The 21,595-nt window shown below is 39.1% G+C and overlaps 4 protein-coding genes and 1 pseudogene across 4 annotated transcripts; 3 read left to right on the top strand and 2 right to left on the bottom strand.

Moving 5' to 3' along the window:
- The first annotated feature begins 2,074 nt into the window (after nt 1–2,074).
- On the top strand, nt 2,075–4,754 carry LOC126800058 (pollen receptor-like kinase 4). The gene is made up of 3 exons (XM_050527341.1): nt 2,075–2,771; nt 3,291–3,953; nt 4,105–4,754. Exons 1-3 carry the CDS (start codon nt 2,075–2,077, stop codon nt 4,752–4,754), a joined length of 2,010 nt encoding a protein of 669 aa, XP_050383298.1.
- A 1,240-nt stretch (nt 4,755–5,994) lies between these two features.
- Nucleotides 5,995–9,586, top strand: LOC126797212 (U-box domain-containing protein 35-like). Its single transcript, XM_050523876.1, has 10 exons — nt 5,995–6,199; nt 6,284–6,408; nt 6,515–6,636; nt 6,892–7,100; nt 7,189–7,234; nt 7,333–7,630; nt 7,716–7,817; nt 7,899–8,327; nt 8,642–9,397; nt 9,490–9,586. Exons 1-10 carry the CDS (start codon nt 5,995–5,997, stop codon nt 9,565–9,567), a joined length of 2,370 nt encoding a protein of 789 aa, XP_050379833.1. The 3' UTR covers nt 9,568–9,586.
- Nucleotides 9,290–17,462, bottom strand: LOC126797516 (uncharacterized; annotated as a pseudogene).
- Nucleotides 10,482–15,323, top strand: LOC126797517 (uncharacterized). Its single transcript, XM_050524147.1, is given in 5 exon segments — nt 10,482–10,545; nt 10,645–11,022; nt 14,099–14,110; nt 14,113–14,488; nt 15,101–15,323. Coding segments are annotated over 5 exon segments (963 nt in total). The 3' UTR covers nt 15,234–15,323.
- Nucleotides 17,463–20,118: 2,656 nt separating the features above from the next.
- On the bottom strand, nt 20,119–21,542 carry LOC126797515 (uncharacterized). Its single transcript, XM_050524146.1, has one exon. It carries the CDS (start codon nt 21,408–21,410, stop codon nt 20,289–20,291), a length of 1,122 nt encoding a protein of 373 aa, XP_050380103.1. The 5' UTR covers nt 21,411–21,542; the 3' UTR covers nt 20,119–20,288.
- Nucleotides 21,543–21,595: the final 53 nt, after the last annotated feature.

A 21,595-nucleotide genomic window follows, 5' to 3' on the forward strand; every position in this document is an offset into this window, starting at 1 on the left:
AATTATTTTATGTACTGCTTATATAGTATTTTAATGTTATTGATATATATTTTTTATTTTATTTGTTTTTGATTAATTATTTATATTTAAATATATATTTTATTTTACCACGTGCATATTTATTACATTATGAATAATATAATTAGTTAGATACACTACGTGACAGTGTCAAATAATTACTCAATTCGATAATAACCCTATAATATCGAAAATTATTCCAGGTAGGAGTAGGATTTTTCTTTCTATGTGGGGCGGAGTACAGCAGTGTAATCCTTTTTTGAAAAAAAAAATTGGTAAAGACGATTTTCTCTCCTATGCATCAAAATTAATGTAAGTGAGACAATATCATGCTGAAAAGATATCAGCCCTAAACCCGATTCAATATAATTGGTACGTAAGAATTTTGCAACAAACGTATCAACTTTGGAGTACTCTCTTCAAAACTAAACAACTATAGTAGCTTCGAATTTTCGAAAGGAATGTAGATTACCATTAGACTTCTATAATTAGGTAGTTCTTGACCAGCAGCATGGAACGTGCTACTGATCTAGGCTGGCTGGGCGGCGTTCAGTTCATAAGTTCTTAGTACGGCATATTGACTTTATAGCGCCACAAAAGTCTAGGCAAGCAAATGAAAAAGAACACTACGGGATGAAACTTAAGTTTCTCGTGATATCAGTATACATGCATGGCCAGTTAGGCTGATTAAATTAAACAAGTAGTCCGGTTACGAAATTGATCAGTCAAATTATTGGTTAGTTTTGTAGGTCCATATACTAAGACCTCTAATGTAGTAATGTATTTAATTTATTAGGTCCATATGCTAAAACTCATTTCCATAGAAACGGGCGCAGCTAAAAAGTTAGGTCCGAGTTTTTACAAAAAGTCGTCCGAGTTGTTATGGCTTAATTTCCCTGTGATCTGGTCAATTTAATTTGTTTTAACTTCAAACTTGATCACTACTATAGCCATCAGGTTTACAACTCTGATAGGCCCTTGCTTTCCCCGTTTAAGTCATTTTCTTCAATTCGCAATTCTTTGTTCAATAGATTACTAGAACATGCATCATTAGATTTCTAAGCTTTGTTGTTGTATGTCAAAATTATTTTAGTGTTAGACAAAATTTTCTTACGAAACACTAGCTAGATGGAAAATTGGAAAAATAATAAATCCATAATTATAAGATTACCCAAATGAGGGCACTAATAAACTAAAAAACAACCAATATTTACATAATGTTATGCTTTTGCAGTACTTTGGCATGCATTTTCGCTCTCATTCTTTTTCCTTAACTAATCTTAATTCTTTGTTTTCAATTACTCTACTAGAGCAGATAACAAATTAAGGGAAAACATCTTTGTACACATGAAAAATATTAGAGCAGATGATAGGTGCACCCTTATTATCGCTAGCTATAATTATTATACAACTCGTACGTACAGATGCATGCGAGTTTTTGTGTCAAAATAACATATACTTATCTTTGTTTAGACAGTTGTACGTATCTAAAACCCTAACTACCGAGAAAAGGAAAATATGTTGTTCCAAAAACAGTAAATAACCAGCATGAAAAAATTTAAAATGATATATACTCAAGTTGGCTCGACAAAGGAAATTAACATGCCCTAGTCATGAAAAACTAAAATTGGCAATGTCACAACCCAGACCATGCATGAGTGCTCACAAAATATAGCAAAACTAACAACAATTTGAAATTGAAAGGCAGGCCTTAGATCTCTCCTGTCCGGAACTCAACTTCCATCCGACACACAAAACAACCCATTTGCGCTGTCAACTTCATGCACACTAAAAACATTGTCAATTTCATGGACCATGGCTTTCTAATTTCTTCAGCATTTTCTCACCACCTCCTCCTCTCCTTTGGATTTGGCCCCTTCACGCCCACCCCCACCCCCACCCCTCACGCCTCCTCCTCTTCAATCCGACAATCCCATCACACCTTACGTGAACGATAAGCTAGAAGGCAGCATCATTATCAGTTCATGTAATTGAGGGTACGTATAGTCTGAAAATTAACCCTAATACTGGTGTGTGCAAAACATCTTTGCATGTTATGGGCGCGCATATGGCTATGGCTAGGCTTATGCGCGCACCAACTCCATCATTCTTGCTTGCTCTCGTTGTAGCTGCGCTTTCGTTTATGAACATGTTGCCTTTTGGTTTGCCGGACGCAACCGCCGACGCCCTGTTAGAGTTCAAGAATTCTTTGGGGAAAAGTTCCGTAGTTCTTTCCGATTGGGGTGTTTCTCCGAACCCATGCAATGGCGACAAGGGGGTTTGGCTTGGTATGCTTTGCTTTGATGGGAAGGTTAGGGGCGTGAAACTTGAAAAGATGGGGTTACAGGGAACGCTAAAGGTGGAACCTCTCGCGAAGTTGCCATATTTGAAGACTCTAAGCTTCAGGAACAACTCATTCCAAGGTCCATTGCCTAATCTTAGTTTAATTAAGAAATTAAGGTCAGTGTTTTTGTCAGATAATAACTTCTCGGGGGAGATTCCTGATGAGGCATTTGACGGTTTGAATTACTTGAGGAGACTGCATTTGGGAAGAAATGATTTCTCAGGCGAAATCCCTTCATCTCTGGCCGAATTGCCTAATCTTTACGAGGTGGAGCTTGAGGATAACAATTTTAGCGGCGAAATCCCTGATTTCAAAAGCACGCAGTTAGCTACTGTGGATTTCTCTAACAATGATTTAGAGGGAGAAATCCCAAAAAGCTTGAGCTCGTTGGACTCTAAATTTTTTGAAGGTAACTAATTAATATTTCATGCATGCTTGAGGCTAGGGTTTCTTGCTATACATATAGATAAATTATTAACTTTGATGTTAGAGTGATTTCATTTATATCACACAGTTGTAAATATACATATAGACGTACATTGGAAAACAACCATTAATAAGTGAGACATCAAACCATAAAGATATTATGTACTCAAATGTAACTATATATGCACCGACAAATCTATATTTGTGGTCATTTTATATAAATTTGAACTAAAATTACATTAAAATATATATAAAATTGTATTACGTCATCACATTGACAGACAATTTGTTCATAATCCTAAAAACTATCATAGTTGGAGTGATATTTTCTAATAGAATTCTAAATAACTCTCCTTATGTGACTACGTACATCTGCTACATGTATGCATGTATCTAGCTAGCACTCAAGAAAATTAAAGACGAGTACTTGCAGCCATACTAAGTAATCATTATTCAGCGTAACTAGCACCTTGACATCTGAGTGAATTTGATCGAAATGCAGGAAACGATAGGTTATGTGGTGGGACTACGGGAGTAGTTTGTATCTTCCCTCCTGCTCCTGCTCCTTCTCTACCGCCAGGTCCATCTCCAGCTCCATCCGCCGTTTCTTCCGGCAAGTCATCACTCGGATTGAAAATAGCCTTGGGTATTGTGAGTGTTCTGCTCATATTACTCATTATTTCTGTAATTCTGATCTTCGTCAAGAAGAGAAAGCAACAGTCGGAATTAGACCGGGCGGAGTTGTTGGATAATTCCTCCAAGTACACGGCAGGAACCGCAAGCCAGATCGATACCAAGTCAGTGGAAAATAATAATATAAACCATCCAGCAAGGAGGGGTGGTGAGCAAGGAAAATTGTCATTTGTGAGGGATGACAGGGAGCGGTTTGATTTGCATGATCTGCTTAGAGCCTCAGCTGAAATCTTGGGGAGTGGGAACTTCGGAGCTTCATACAAGGCTTTGATACTAACTGATGCTGTAGTGGTCAAGAGGTATAAGCAAATGAACAACGTGGGAAGAGAGGAGTTCCATGATCACATGAGAAGGCTTGGGAAATTGACACACCCTAACTTGTTACCACTTGTGGCCTATTATTATAGAAGGGAAGAGAAGCTTCTGGTATCTGACTTTGTGGAGAACAGTAGCTTGGCTTCTCATCTTCATGGTAGGTTTCTTGTTCTAATATACTATGTTATGTGCTTTGATATAGATATGATTAACATGTATATTATTAGAAAAATTAAAGTGATTCAAAGGTCTTTGATGAAATGCTTTATATGGATCTCTCATCCCGGTGTTGTACTTTCGTTTTTCAGGCAATCACAACCTGCATCAGCCTGTACTTGACTGGCCAACGCGTTTGAGAATAATCAAAGGCATAGGAAGGGGCTTGGCATACCTATACAATACACTCCCAAGCTTGGTTGTACCTCATGGCCATCTCAAATCCTCCAATGTGCTTCTGGACGAAAACATGGAGCCCCTACTGAATGACTATGCTCTACTCCCCGTGATCAACATGGATCAAGCGCAACACCTCATGATGGCCTACAAGTCACCGGAATACGCGCAGCACCGCCGGATAACAAAGAAGACCGATGTGTGGTGCTTCGGGATAATCATCTTGGAGGTGTTGACAGGCAAGTTCCCAGAGAACTACATAATGCAAAGTTATGACAGCAAAGCCGATTTGGGGAGCTGGGTGAACGGGATGATCAAGGAAAAGAAGACTAGTGAGGTGTTTGATCTAGAAATGGGGAATGTCGGTAACAGCAAAGGTGAACTTCTAAAGCTGTTGAAGATTGGAGTGAGCTGCTGTGAGGAGGATGTGGAGAGAAGGCTGGACCTGCATGAAGTTGTTGCCAAGATTGATGAGTTGAACGAGGGAGAAAGTGATGGAGACTACCGCTCAAGTGTTTCAAGTGAAGGAGGAGAAGATGATGATCATACTTCTCTGGCTGTGTGATATATTTGCGAGGGGAAACACTATGAGCTACTTCTAAAATAGCATTCCATGCCATGTACTGGCTGGTTGGGACCTGGGAAACTTTTTCATGTATAAAGAACTAGGTTTCAGCTAGCTAGCTTTCATTCATTCTCCTAAGATGATGAATGTGCAGGAAGATATGGAAAGCAATGAAGAATTCTTATTTATTTTTTCTCTTTTTTTGGTGTACGTTATTTTTCTTTTGGATCAGGAAGTGCTTTTGATTATGTACGTACGTAGTTGTCTGGGGATGATTTCTTGTATCGTTTTGGTGTAATGGGAATTTATTAGTTTATGAAACTAGTTAGGTTCAGTCTGTCTTTCATTTTTTTTTCTTTTTGTTTCTTCTTATTGTGATAGACGGGGCAATTGCACTCCTCTTCCCCCCCCCCCTCGGATTTTCCGAAGCTTTTCGTTTCACGTACAGTACGTTTAGCTTTAATTTCTTCGAAAAAAAAAACGATGAAAGAAATGAAACCTAGCTAGCAGAGGTCTGCACCTTCCTCCCTTCTCAATGCTGCTGCATGGTGGTTCTCCAGTCTGCACCATCTGCTTTGGTGCCCAAACCAAATGGGTAATCAACCTTGGGATATTTTAGTGAGATTTGAATTGCGACCGCTGAGTTACGCTAGCTAAACAAATGCCAGTGTCAAATTAATATTGGGAACCTCCCCAGTAGGCAGTAGCGTTTAACTCTCAGAGCTGAGAGCTTTCACTTTAGGTTAATTTGCATTGTGTTAGATTGTTTTCATTTGACCTTTCATAACTCATTTTTAATAGATTCATGGGTTCATATAAAATCCCTATAGCTTTGGGATACTCCCGTTTTAATGGGATTTTTGTTTAGCATTATTTGTTACTAAATTTCGCTATATATGTAAAAAAACAAAAGCCAATGGAAAAGATAAAGAAAACGAGAGACTTGAGATGGTGTTCTGCGAGCCCTAGTCTATTTCTGGTAGCCTACTCATTATCATTGTAAGGTCTCTATTTGAAATCCCAAAATAGAGAGGTTTGTGCACCTCTTCTTGTAAAAATCTGATGCTGTCTGAGTTTCAGAAGTTACGAGAGGTTTTGTTTAAGGCCTCATCATGTCAGGTTCATGTACAGAGTGATATCATGATTTGATTTTGTACCCCAATTTCTGACGTCCAAGCTAGGAACTAATTAATTTGGTTCCTCATAGTAAGTGTAGGAACCTTTAATCTGTAAACAAAGTATGTGGGGGTATAACAAAGGTGGTAATGCAATGAAGACGAAGGGAGGAGGTGCAGGAGGAGGAGGAAAGGGGTTGGTCTCCGTCGCCATAGACAAGGACAAAGGAAGCCAAAATGCATTGAGGTGGGCTGCTGAGAATATTCTCACCAGGGGCCAAGCTGTTGTTCTAATTCATGTTGTTCACCGTCAAAATGCAACAAATTCATGTAAACATCGCTCTCTCCTTTTTAGCTTTGCTATTTTCTACATATGTAAGTTCTGTAATAACAAGTTCAACTTTTGGTTTGCAGTGGCCGGAGCCAATGCCCTTATCTGTGATACAAACAACACACCTAGCTCCCCGCACAAACAACAGCTCGAAAATATGACCAAAAATCTGTTCCTCACATATCATTGCTATTGTACTCGAAAGGATGTAAGTTCTGGATTGGTCACAATTTCCCTTCTAGGGGCAGCAAAATGCCTCACCTGTCTTTTGCCTGTTGATTGGCTTCTCACGCAAATGCATCTGTTTTTCTCAGATACAATGCCTTGATGTAATTCTTGAAGATACAGATATTGCAAAAGCATTAACCGAGTATGTTTCTTATGCTGCAATTGAGACTCTGGTAGTTGGAGCTCCAGCAAAGCATGGTTTTATGAGGTAATTGCCTCAATTCGCTTATTTACTTTAATCTAATTCAAGATAATAAGTAGTTTTATACACACAGAATGGACTTCCACATTTTTAGCCACCTAGGTTTGCGAACACGAGTACCTTGACAAACAAGAAATGATCGGATGCTATCAGTTTTTCATTTCCCTTAGTTGTGTTTAGCCTTGAACAGTTTATGTAGGCAATGTTCAGATATCACCTTTTTCGTATACGGTTAGTTTCAACAGTATTTTTCTGATGCAGATTCAAGTCATCAAATATGGCAAGCAGTGTCTCAAAAGGAGCACCAGATTTCTGCACAGTATATGCCATTTCCAAAGGGAAAATCTCTTCACAACGTAGTGCTTCCCGTGCTGCTCCATATACATCTCCACTACTTTCAACCATTGAGTCCCTAAACAATCAAGCTGCTAGTAAAGCATCTGAAACACCTAAAAACATGTACTTAAAAGGTTTGTTTCTCCAGATAATTAATGTAACTCATTTTGGTTTAAGTAATTACTAACTCAAAGTGCGATATCTTGACTCTAAATCGAGCAGCCAAGCCATCGTTCAAGCCTCGCCACTTGCCAGAGGATCCATTCAGGTTAGTATTGGTTCAGTATGCATTAATTATGATGTGTTAAACTGATAATGCCATTTGTTTTACATATGAGTTTATCCCATCATCTTGAATGAAAACAGATCGCCATTTGCTAGAGGTGGAGGAGGTTTTACAAAAGGAAGGATTAGTGGAGGGTTCTCAGAGTCCGAAAGTGACATATCATTTATAAGCTCTGACAGAGCAAGCACAGACCGTGCTTCATCAGTAATGTACGAGTATATTGATCAAGGCCGAGGAGGGCGGCTATCTACCAGCTCCGATCACAGTTTTGGTTCAACCCGCATGGGACCTAGGCTCGATCTTAATGCTATGCATGATTTCTCAATGGTGTCCCAGGACACCAGCCTAACATCATCTTCATGGTCATCACAAAACCTGGTAAGGACATGATATTCTTGAAGAAATGTCTATCTTATCAGGCATTGTAGCTTGCAAATGAACTAGTGCTTTCAAACTCACACAGGATGAAGTTGAAGCTGAGATGAGGAGGCTAAAGCTGGAGCTAAAGCAAACAATGGACATGTACAGCACAGCATGTAGAGAAGCACTTACAGCTAAACAGAAGGTTGATCATCATAAGAAAATCTTCTTTCTGCTTTCTTAAGATTGCATGGTATCTTTTTAATGTCGTCTGAGTCCACTACAGGAAATGGAGTTGCACAATTGGAAGGCTGTAGAGGAACAAAAGCTAGAGGAGGCACGATTGGCTCAAGAAGCTGCAATTGCTGTTGCAGAGAAAGAAAAAGCTAGGTGCAAAGCAGCCATGGAAGCAGCTGATGCTGCTAAGAGAATTGCAGAGTTAGAATCACAAAAACGAGCACATACAGAAATGAGAGCCCTCAGGGAAGCAGAGGAAATGAGGAAGGTATTAGATAATCTAGCCCAAACTGATACGAAATACAGGAGGTATAGCATTCAGGAGATTGAAGCAGCAACAGAACACTTCACTCCAAGTCGAAAAATTGGGGAAGGAGGTTATGGTCCTGTCTATAAGTGCTATCTTGATCACACGTCAGTTGCAGTCAAGGTCTTGCGTCCAGATGCAGCTCAAGGAAGGTCACAGTTTCAGCAAGAGGTGAGGGTCAGGAATCAAGTTTAGTTAATAACTTAATATGATGATCAACTGATATATGCTTAAAGTATTTTCCAAGGTAAGTACATAATAAGAAATAATTGCAACTAAATTGCCAAATCTTTTCTAATGACATCAGTGAAAACTTGATTCTGCTTAGGGTTTAGACAATAGTACTGTGATCTACATGTTACTGTTTCCTCTGGATTTTTCAATGTAAACCAACAATATGTCCTTGGAAATCTGATATTATGTTAATGTAAGAAAGGTTGTTGCAAAAATTTAAATCTAACCTCTTTTACCATGATATAATGCAGATTGACATACTCAGCTGCATTCGACATCCCAACATGGTGCTACTTCTTGGCGCTTGCCCCGAGTATGGCATTTTAGTCTACGAATATATGGCCAATGGAAGCTTAGAGGACCGGCTCACAAGGAAAGGGAACAGCCCACCTCTGTCTTGGCAACTCAGGTTTCGAATTGCAGCTGAGATTGCCACAGGCCTTCTGTTTCTCCATCAGACCAAGCCAGAACCTTTAGTGCACCGTGACCTGAAGCCCGGAAACATTTTGTTAGACCACAATTATGTAAGTAAGATCAGTGACGTAGGGTTGGCCAGACTAGTCCCAGCTATAGCTGAAAATGTGACTCAGTACCTGATGACATCAACAGCTGGTACATTTTGCTATATAGACCCCGAGTACCAACAGACAGGCATGCTTGGTGTGAAATCTGATGTCTACTCCTTAGGCATTATGCTTTTGCAATTGATAACATCAAAGCCACCAATGGGATTGACTCACCTCGTTGAAAGGGCAATTGAGAGGGACAAATTCGCTGAGGTTTTGGACCCTGATGTGCTTGATTGGCCTGTTGAAGAAGCCTTGAAGCTAGCAAAGCTTGCATTGCAATGCGCGGAACTCAGACGCAAAGATAGGCCAGATCTGTGCACTGTTGTACTGCCAGAGCTAACTAAGCTGAGAGAACTTGGTGAAGAAAATATGACCTTCACGTTCTCAGGAGGCGGTACTGGCCCTAATTCCACAACTAACAGCAATGTAGATCAACAGGTATGACCCCTTCATATCCTATTTTAGAAACATTTTAGCTCCTCTCATAAGTAATAAGTTTATGCATATAAATTTTTGAACATCTTTTGCAGGAGATAATAGTGAGTGATCCACAGCTCAAGAGCCACTCCAGCACATCTTCACAGCCAGAAAATCAGCAGGGCTCATGAGAAACAATTTTGAGTTTTTGAAAATAAGCAGGAAAGATAGATTCAATGATTTGCTAATTAGGCTGGCAGAGTTTCTTTTCCTCTCTCTCGTCAATTGCAATTTTGGCTCCCGAACACTTTTGCTCGAGTAAGTTAACTAGATGGCATTAGATTCATAGTCTGCGGCAGCTACGGCCAATTGCTCTCATGTAACTATGATCGACACTCAAGCCTTACACATGTAAATATTAACGATCAAAATGTGTTTAATGAGCTTGTTTTAATCAAAAGAAATGTTATGTACCTGTGTCCTTGTTATTAGTATATTTTCAGTTCCATGATGGAAATGAAAGCTTGGAATTGGACAAAATGATGTTCGTTTGTTCAGCAACATTGTACTCTCCAAACAACAAACAAAAAATGTATAATGTTAACTCGTTTTGCAATCACTTGGGAACTGTGTTAAGTTCATCAAATAACAAATTTCAATAATTGAATAGTTCTGAATTTTGAATCACATTATCATGAAAATCGTATCATCACGAAAGTTTGAGAAAAGTGTAGTGTCTTAAAACGTAGACCTATCATGTGTTCAAACACTTCAATAATTCTCAGGTTATACTCTTTCAGTTCGTCTAAAAAAAAACAAGGTTTTTTTTGTCGATTAATTCTATCAGTTGTACGGATGATTTCTTCTTGCGGTATTTATTCTTAAAAAAAAAAACTATAGAATGTAAAACGTGGCACTTTCAAAACTGGCCGATGTGTCATCGTAATACCAAAACGTGTCTAGTAGACAGTGATCTCTAATGTTCATCCATTTTAATTTCATGATACTCCAAAGTAACCAATTCACCTGTCACTTGTGTTGGAACTAGAAGGATGAAACAACCTCTGAACCTATATTGATCAGAAGCAAGACCACAAAAGGAACAATGGGACAAGGCGAAGAAGTATTGAAGACCAAAACTGAGGATGCCCAAGTAGAAATCCAGGTACTTTCTTTCTCAGTTTCATTGATAGGAAGGTTCTGAGTGCATGAGGAAGTAGTAGTTACTATGAAGCATCAATCACTCTTGGATTTGCGCGGGGGGGGGGGGGGGATGATATTTTTCTTTTACAGGAAGGTGAACAAAGAAGAAGCTCACAGTTCAGATGATGTGCAGCGCTTGTACATTGTTTTGAGGGCAGGGTCTGGTGAGGGGGCGATTGAAGAGAAGCAAGACCCGGCTTCAGGAAAGGAAGGGGCAAAGAGGAAGGGGTCAGATTCTGGGGATGAAGGAGGTTCTGGTGGTAGTGAAAGTGAAGGTGGACATGGGAAGCAGGAGGTGAACATTGAGAAGTAACCATTGCTGAGGTTCATAGAGATGGGAAGGAAAAGCCTTCCTGATCCAAGCAAGAAAAGGAGACCGTATTGGGGTTTTGTGGAGTTGGTCATAACAAAAATAGATGATGTCAAGTCTTCCCTTCAAGGAGGTATATGTTTTCCTCAACTTATACGCTTTTCAATCAAGTAATATGTTATTAGTTGAGAAAGAGCATAACATGTAATACCCCGAAAATTCATATCTAATTTCCAATGAGTTCCATGATATTATTAAGTTTGGTCATTGTCTAATTTTATTTTACGAGGATGAAAACGAAAGGGTTCGAAAGATTAATTGTTCGGGAACGTTCAATTTGACGAGTCTAAGAGTTGATTTTTGACTCACTGGGTTTCTTAAAAAACTTCTTACATGAAAGTCGTAGAGCTCGTCGATACGAATTTGTGGACACGCGGCACGCCTAAATCGGAGTTCATATAAAGATGTTACGAATCAAAAAGTATTTAGACATTTTTGGAAAATAGTATAAATATGGGAATTAAAGAGAAAAAGAGGAGAAAATCAGAAATTCGGATCGGGTACTGTTCATGGGAACTGTTCATACCCGAAAATCCCAGATTTTTCTCTCCCCGAGCGGCTGACTTTGGGCAGCCGGATCTCCGCCGTCCGACCACCATAAAGCGGCGCACCGGTCACGTTTGAAAGGTTGCTGCGTCCCCTGTCGATTGGTGGTAACACCACCCGCCATCTCGCCGTCGTTTGAGAGTGGTGAAGTCTGAAAGTTCCCCCGAAAATGCATATTTCGCCAAACTTCAACTCGTCGGATCTCTCTCTTCCGACAACTAATCGGTACCATTCTTGTCCCATTTTGTAGGTCTCCTTCCATACTACAACCCTCCAAAAAATTTAACCCAAATCATTGTGTGCTAGAAGAATTGAAGAAAAAAAATCGTAGGTTTTAAATAGAGGCTTTTCGGTTTTTGTAAAATTGAAGTGTTTAGGCTCAGAATTAGACTTTGTGGTGAACTAGGAAGTTGTTAGGAATGTCATTTAGATTGTGGTGGTGAAATTTGGTAGTCATTGGTGGCGGTCGGTGAACAGTGTCGTCGCATGAACTGTATTGTGAACAGTGTTTATAAAATAGTGTTTGTGAACAGTTACGGTGAGCAGTGTTTATAAAGGTACGAAACAGTAACTGTGAACAATATTCTGTAAATAGTAAAATCGAACATTGTTTAGTAAAACAGTAAAACATGAACACTGTTCTGCGAACAGTGTTTTATGAAAAACATTTAGTTGTACTGAAAATCGTCACCTGATATTTTACGTATCGTTTTCTAAGCATTTTATCATGCTATTAGGTGACCGACGAAACGAGTGAGAAAATTACTTCCAGTATCGTGGAAGTTGCACACAGGAAAATAATGTGAGTTAACCTCATAATGATCATCATGATCGAAGTAGTATTATAATTATTGAATTTAGTTTGAGTTATCACCATAGTCGTTGCATCACTAGTTTATATAAATTATTTAAAAAATATGTTTTGGTTTAAATTACGTGAACTTGATCGTCTACGGTTTATGGGTAAGTGAAACGCTATTTTAATAAATCATTTTAAAAAGATTTTTGTGGTTATGGACTATGGTGAATGTGAGTAAATCTCACTATGACGAGTCTACCCTTGGCGGTGACTAATATTTACGTTTTCTTAAAAAGACCGAACTATGACATGTATATAATATAGTGGGTTGCGTATGTATATAAATGGTAAATACGATACATATATATGAGTTGCTATATTATATACTATTATGTTCTTATTTTCAAATGAATTATACTATGATAATTATATTTATTTTATTTGAGCAAGTGTCGCTTGTTGTAATACAATAACATGGGTGAATTGTTATTGTACGTGGTTTTAACATTGAGTTTTGTTGAAACGTTTTTTGTTTTCGGACGTGCTTTTTTATCTTCGGACGTGTTTTTCTGTCTTCGGACCTGTCTTCGGATGTGTTGGCATGTCGGAACCTAGTCTTAGCCGGGTGACGGTTACGATGCAGTTAGAGCTCTAATCTGTCTGCCGGTGTACTGCATGAGGGGTAACAAATGAGTTACCTACTTATGAGTATCCATATTTTTGAATATTGGATAACAGATGGGTTGCCCAATGTTTGTCGGCGTACTGCATGAGGGGTAACAGATGAGTACATGGGTCTAATGAGTACCCGTATTATAAATGTATTTGGGTAAACAGATGGGTTACCCGATTTCTCATGAGCACTTATATTTTCATATATTATTAGACAACCAGATGGGCCATCCTGTGACTCATGAGTACATTTATAATTAAATGTTTTCAGTATTTTTCTCTTGTATCATATTTGTGTTATACTGTTGGTTTACTCATACGAGCTGCAAAGCTTACCGGGTTTGTGTTTACAATCCCGGTGCACCTATTCGATGGTGTATGTGATAGTTCTGCATGTGTGGATTTAGCAGATTTAGAAGGCTTTCTCTGAAGATTGTCGAAGATTTCTTTCTGCTGTTCGTGGTGAGGATTCAGTGAATTTTACATTTCCATTGGTTGTGTATTATTCAATTCAACTGAGTCATGTTGTGGACTCAGTTTCGATACACTGTTAAGATAAGATGATTTCAATATATTTGAGATTATTTTAGAGTTTTCATGGTTTTGAATTCGAATTTTTATCATTCGAATTTCGAGGTTATGATATAACAAATCGAGTAGGGTGTCCAATTGGTTAGACTTTGATCACCTTCAATGAAATTATAAAAGTAGAAATTACTATACTTGAATACACTTTTACTTGCCTTATAATATGTGATAATAAGAGAGAATAAGATGGATGGAAATGAGATTTGACTTGGCTAAGTTGGACTCGGGGGAACTACTTGACAGGGTAGTAGTGTCACCTGTATTGATGTATGATCAATGTAAAAACTTTTACGAAGAATTATAGCAACTGAAATTTGTCAGGGTAGTAGTGACAGAAGTTCGAACTCTTTGATTCTCCTAAATAATTTAGGTCTCAGTGTGCGCCTGAGCCAAATGAGATTCAATTAACAGACTATTTGGTCAAGTGGTATCGCAATGCCTAAATTATCATCAAACAATGATCAACTTAATGTTCACCAATGGCAACAGGAAGTGGTTTGGTTATATGGTATTGGTGATATTAGTCATATACTATTGTATGAAGAGGAGCATGATACTAAACCAGAGGCCACAGACATACATCAGCAGCAAGGGCACTTGGAGAGGGCATTTATCGTATCTTAAGGCATAAAGAGGGGAGGAAGAAACCGCACACTCATTTGATCTACAAGCTTGAGTTTCCACCTGAAGAGGAGTACAATGAGCCTCAGGAATCACTAAACATCAAGCATGAAGGCTCATTTCATATCCAAATAAAGAATCCAGAGCAGCATGGCAGCAGTACTTCACAGTTCAAAGGGCTGCAGAGCAAACACAAAGCAGTGTTTCCTGCTCACTTACAAGGCCAGTTTGGGAAGCTACGGTTTCACCCGGCTGATCCACCTGACTTCTTGAACTACGAGGGATGTGAATTATTGCTCATATCGGCTTCAGATCAGGGGCGGATCTTATTACAAGCTTAGGGATGCTCAAGCATCCCCAAGTCACTTAGAAAGACAAAAAAAAATGGTATTAATTTTTTTTAATTAGGACTAGCATCCTCTACTCTCTCTCACACTCAATCCCTCCACCAACACATATACATACACACACCCACACCCAATTTCCTCCCACACCAACTTCTCTAATCTCACATGGACCACCAATTTTTTTTTCTTTTTATCTCTTGTGTCTTCTTCTCCATTCTTTTTTTCTATAAAATTAAATCTCTAACCCTAAAAACTAAAGCCTAATTCTTAAATTAGAGTGATTAACTTTGCGGCCTCCACTCCTCTAGTGAGCACTGGATGTCATGATTGAATTGGAGATTTTCCCATTTGAGATTTCTGGCTTTCTACGTTTGCTTTCCATCCACCCTCGGTTACATATGTTTTGAGGTATTTTGATGCAAATAATGTAAAACAATTAGTTTAAAAGTGAATCACATAGTATTTTGAGTATATTGTAAAAAAAAAAAAATTTGCCTTCGGCCAAATTTCAAATCCTCTATAAATTACAATTCTAGATCAAGCATCCCCTAAACACCCGTCCAAGATCCGCCACTGTTTCAGATAGTATCTAAACTGGGGTTAGAGCTTCAGACCGAGGTGGTGGGAGCTGATGAGTCTTGTTCTGATCTGATCAAGACTTTAGGAGAGACTGCAACTACTGCCCCTCTTCTCAAAGGCACTTGGGTTTGAAAACCCACTGTCTGGGTGCCCAGGGGCAGATCTAGCCCTTTTTAGGGAGGCTCAAGCATCTCCAAACCCAAAAGCTTTCAAGAAAATTTATGGTCATTTTTACTCCTTAGCCTTTCTTTTAGGGAGACTCAAGCATCCCCAACCTAAGAAAGCCTCCCAGGTTGATTTTTCCCTACTCTTCCCTTTCTCAGTTCCTCTAGTTTACTTCTACTATTTCTTCTAATTTTGTAATAATTTTCTCCTTAAATCTCTAAATTTCTTAAGTATAATACCACTTCTAGTATTTCTCTCATTCATTAATTAAACTCTATCACATTGTCAAGATTCCCCACTATTTTGTTTTAGGTTAAGAAATTCAAACATCTCTGATGTTGTAATCCTGGATCCGTCATTGCGGGTGCCTCTAAAGGTTCTAGTATTACATTTTGTTTTGCCTCTAGGGAATGGTCTGTACTTTCCTTTTAACTTTATGCATGTTACTTCTGTAACTTTGTGTGATATTTGTTTAAAGTTTACTTTAGTGCAGTTTGTGAGAACAAGTCTCTTATGGGGGCTTTGAAAGTAAAACACAGGCATTAAGGCTGAAGGGCAAGCAGATGCAAGTAAAATTAAATCAAGACTTTAGGAAACAGTACCTCTACTCCTTGACATGTTCAAATGGCATTTTCTTTGATCTATTTTCTAGCGAGACAATGTGCCATGTACTGCTCTAACTGACAAATGCTGCGTCTTCTCGAGTATGGATTCAACCTAAATAGAAATGATAGAAATAAAAGAAATAAACAGGAAATGACAAGTTCAATGTAGGAACGATAAATAACGCTAAACTCTATGTATGATTGTGTATTATAATTAAAAAGCTGATGACCGAACAGAGATGAAAAGTGTTCTTCAATAGATTGTTCAATTCTCACCTTTTGACAGTCTATAGAACCAGTGAGAGAGAATGCGAGGAACACATTGGATTACTGTAGAATGTACATCCCATATCTCTTTTGAGCCATGACTTCCTTCCCATCGTCTCAAGTGGCACCTCCGAATATAAAACTGACAGCCTAGAATTGTTGCAATATCATCAGGATCATACATCCTTCACGTCCACTATTCCTTGGTATACATCTAACAATTGAGGAACTTGGTCGAGAAATCTGGTGACACATCCGTTTAAGAAAATCTTCTCTGAAGTCACAAAAACAGAAGCCAGACTCAACTTCTTCTCTTCTATCAATCCTTTCGACAACAACACTCTAACAACCCAACACCTGGGGATGATTCCCTTCTCCAAGCTGTACCTAAGAATGTACGGACACTTTGCAATTTTACCCAATTCCCATCACATCCCATCTTGTTCACTAAGAAATCCATTACTCCCAGTATTTTCTTCTCCGAAACAACCATACAATTTGGGCACATATTGAACGCAGAACGAATATGACTCTCAGACCAACCCCACCTCTTATAAGCCTCTCCCTTGACTCTCCGTGTTGTTTTTCTCCCCGATAATGCGACCATGGCTTGCACAAAGGAGCTCTTTCCAGGGTCAAATCCCATTTCTTCTACTTGGCTAACAATTTGAGTGAAGAGTTCATGCTTTCTTGTCACAACAGGAGTATGAAATGTTAGCATCAGGACAATACAAGGATGGGGCATGCCCAACTCTGTAACAAGCCTAGCATTGGCTAAAACATCCTTTGATGGAATCCACCCCAAAATCCTTGCCCGGAGCCTCAAAATATACAAGACTTTGGCATCAGAGATCACCACTCTCTTGAGGAAGGTATAACATGGAATAATGCTCTTTTCCAAGCTTCGGCTGAACAGCCATGAGCCGTTGCTCAATGTTTTGGCAAGGTCGAGCCTTGACATACCTATGGAGGTTAAAAACTCAAGCTTTGGCAAAAGGTTTTTGTGGGCATTTGTCGTCAGAACTCCAGGGCGGTTCCGCACAATATCCGAGATCTGGGTATCTGAGAATTCATATTGTCTAAGAAGGGCTAAAACGGATTCGGGTTTCTCAAAAGATTGAAGCTTTACCTTTTGGAATGCTAGAATTGCGGCCTCTGGAGACAGCCCGCATGAGCGAACGAGGTAAGACACTGTAAGATCAACTTGACTTCCGGCGGCTGAGACCCTGGAGCTGCTGATGAGTCTTCAATCAGAATGTGAAGCGGCTGCTGCAGCCTGCAGATACTTGAGTTTTGTATAAAAGACGGGAAGAAATCGGGAATGCGGATCTGGAGGTCTTGCTGAAAATGTAGCAGAGTGCCGTACTCGACTCTGTCCTAGATGGCCAATTTTGGGTTTATCCAATTCATTCCGCATGATGTGGTGCCGTGATGGTGAGTTGGTGACTACCTCTGTGTCGACGAAACGAGGAATTACATAAACACATTTTTATACATCAATGATAATTTCAGTAGTATGCATATCGTTATGAAATGACCTAGCTTGGTAGAATGTAGAGGGCATGAAGAAAAAGAATAGATAGAGAAATAGAAGTGTATCCCTTTAAATAGGGACGTACATGCATTTATATAGAGTTTTACTTGTTGATCGCTTACAAACTACTTTGGTGATCACTTATTAGTTTACTGGGTGATCACACAAGTTAGCTTGCATGATACACACAAGTTAAGTTGGCCAACAATTATAATGACATTCACAATTACCGTCACATTTTTTAATGGAAATGACTGGGAAGAACAACGTTAGGGTCAATATGAGCGACAAATGTGACAACTTGTGTGACTGCTTGTGTGATTATAGATGTGACTACTAGTGTTACTTACAATGTCACTTATATTGTGACAATTCCACTAGGATAATGTCAGTTTCAATCTTTGGATCATATTAGTTTATTATAATAATAAGTCACAATATATAGCAAATACATATTGGTTAATTTTAGTCATTATTTACTTCTTTCTGTTTTTCACAGTTTATTCTTGACACTATATAATCACATAAGCAATACAATGTTGTCACATGTGCAGTCACAGTGAGTGTCAAATATGTTGTCACAATACCAATCACAATGACAATCACTACAACAGTCACATTCGTTAATGATAAAACCTAGGAATAACAATGTCATGATTGATATTTGTGACTAATAGTGTGACACCAGTGTGATAGCTGGTGTGACTACACTATAACTACCAGTGTGACTGCTATTGTGATAATATTTCCTAGTGTGCTAGAATAAAAGTAAGTATGACAAAATCATGTAAGAAATTTGAAAGATGTGCTTAAAATGAAGAGAATAATTAAATTTTGAGAGTTTTGAGCTCGGTTTAGCAAAAATAACTTGGAACTCTGCTATGGATCGTGGTATTAGATGAAAAAAAGATAGAGAAATTTTTCCAACGATACAAACTAAGTCCAAGTCTCTTGCTGATCGGCCAAGTTATGTCCCTATCTTTTATTAAATCAAGAAGTACAACTAGTTTGCTGCCGTGGGAATATAATACCTAGACTTCATGCTATATTTAAAGCATTATAGTGATCCTTGCACATAGAGAATGTTTTGGAGGACTCTCCCTTGACCAAAATTCATGAACCATCTCAGTAAAACTAGGGAGCTAACTAACCTGTTAGCCACGCAATTCACATCACCATATATGATATGTGTTGTACTTTTATAGAATTAAAGGAAGCCGTATAAGCCTTACAATCCTCCACAAGACAACCCACACAAGATGGATCTTCATCTGTACGTGCAACTCACACGACAAGCAACGCACAACCACCCTCTATGTCCACATCATACGAGCCTTCATGAACTGCTATAAGGATGAAATGCCTCACTTTCCAAGTTTCCATATGTAAGGAGATGTAGCATGCCCAATAGGCCTAGCCAACCCAACAAAAGATATTTCGTGGTCATAACGAACCAGCACTCCAGTTCCACCTTACCATTGTTAGTCTCGAAACTTAGAAAGCACCGTCTACATTGATTCCAGATCATATCGTTCCTAACTTTACAAATCGCCCATAATAATACGAACCAAATAGCCTTCTCTTCACTGATGAGAAGCGTCATCACTAGTAAGCGTAACCAACATAGCAATGAACCGAACTGCAAAATAAATAATACCGAGGCATATACCATCAATCTGTAGAGCGCACTTGGACCATATAGGTGTCACACGCTCAAGACAGAAAGAGATGGACCTCAATTGATTGCAACAATTTTATGTAGTCATTATTATGCAACATGCTGAGACGATATCAGTGTATATTTTCAAATTTTGATATGGATAAACTTCATCTCTTGCATCTGAGGCATGATCAATTGAACAATTTAGACTGGGGGCTGTAAACAGTTGGGGATCTACGGTATCACCCGGCTGATCCGCCTATTATCTGAACTTGAAGGATGTGCATTCTTGCTCATGTTGGCCTCACATAAAATTGAACATGTACAGTATTGGGGTTAGAGCTTTAGACCGACGGGGTGGAAGCTGATCGTCATCAGATTGGTAATTAAAATGTACCTCCTGTTTATTTGTGAAAAATGTAGCGAGCGCAAGGCTCTGCTATGCAGGCTTTGAAAGTAAGAAACACATAATCTTTATCTGCATTCTGCATGTAATGTACAAGGAGGGAACTATCTAACTCAAAGTAGTTGGATCATAAATCCAATTTTTCCGCTTTTTTGATTCCTTAGAATCTGTTCCTGGCGGTATCAAGACGCCATTGTGTCGGAATATCTTATTCATTCCTCAATCAAAGTATTCTATCAATCATTACTCAAACTGAGTATTATGTTAGATTTCTACTTCTAGCTCCGCATGTAGTACACGATTATGATGCGTTACAACTGAAAAGTAGAAGATTAGATAGAGATGAACAGACTTTCTAATAAAACAAAACAAGAGTAACAAATCCAGCAACTATTGTTCAATTTTCACCTCTTTGACCAATGACCAATTATAAGAGTGGCGTAAGACCAACAAGGGATTGCATAATTAATTCAAGACGACAGAAATATTTGCAGATCAGCACCTCCAGATTCAAAACAGTCAGCCTAGAATTGTTGCATTGTCATAAAGATCATACATCCTGCACATCCATTTTTCCTCGGTATACATTTACCAATTGAGGTACATGGTCGAGAAATCTGGTGACAAACCCATTCAAGAAAATCTTCTCTGGAGACAGACAAACAGAAGCCATACTCAACTTCTTCTCTTCTATCAATCCTTTCAACAACAACACTCTAGCAACCGAACACCTAGGGATGATTCTCTTCTCCAAGCTGTACATAAGAACATATGGACACTTTGCAATTTTTCCGGATTCCCATCCCATCTTGTTCACTAAGATATCCATAATTCCCATTATTTTCTTCTCCGAAACAATCATACAATTTGGGCACATTTTGAACGCAGAACGAGTATCACTCTCAGACCAACCCCACCTCTTATAAGCCTCTTCCTTGACTCTCCGTGTTGTTTTTCTCCCGGATAATGCGACCATGGCTTGCACAAAGTTGCTCTTTCCCGGGTCAAATCCCATTTCTTCTACTTGGCTAACAATTTGAGTGAAGAGTTCATGCCTTCTTGTCACAACAGAAGTATAAAATGTTAGCATCAGGACAAGACAAGGATGGGGCATGCCCAATTCTGTAACAAGCCTAACATTGGCTAAAACATCCTTTGATGGAAATTTCCCCAAATCCCTTGCCCGGAGCCTCAAAATATGCAAGACTTTGGCATCCGATATCACCACGCTCTTGAGGAAGTTATAACACGGTATAATGCTCTTTTCCAAGCTTCGGTTGAACAGCCATGAGCCGTTGCTCAATGTTTTGGCAAGGTCGAGCCTTGACATACCTATGGAGGTTAAAAACTCAAGCTTTGGCAAAAGGGTTTTCTGGGCATTAATCGCCAGAACTCTAGGGCTGTTCCGCACAATATTTGAGATCTGGGCATCTGAGAATTCATATTGTCTAAAAAGGGCTAAAACGGATTCGGGTTTCTCTAAAGATTGAAACTTTACCTTCTGGGACGCTACAATAGCGGCATCTGGAGACAACCCACATGAGTGAACCAGGTATGACACTCTGAAATCATCTTGGCATGCTAGGATTCTGGAGCTGCTGATGAGTCTTCGACCAAAATGTGAAGCAGCTACTGCAAATCCTTGATTTCTGCACCAAAGACTAGAATACATTCTGTCTTTAGACTCTCTACCCAATTGGGTGTCCCCAATCCAAACCGCAGTAGTTGTAAGCAAGCTAGGATTGAGACTGTGAAGTCATGAAGCAGGTGGCTCATGAAGACATACCTCGACAGGACTCCAACTACGAACATATGATCTATTTGGACTTTGGGGTCCCACAACAAAATATATCAAAA

Source organism: Argentina anserina, chromosome 6, assembly GCF_933775445.1.
Source record: "Argentina anserina chromosome 6, drPotAnse1.1, whole genome shotgun sequence".
Classification (NCBI taxonomy): domain Eukaryota; kingdom Viridiplantae; phylum Streptophyta; class Magnoliopsida; order Rosales; family Rosaceae; genus Argentina; species Argentina anserina.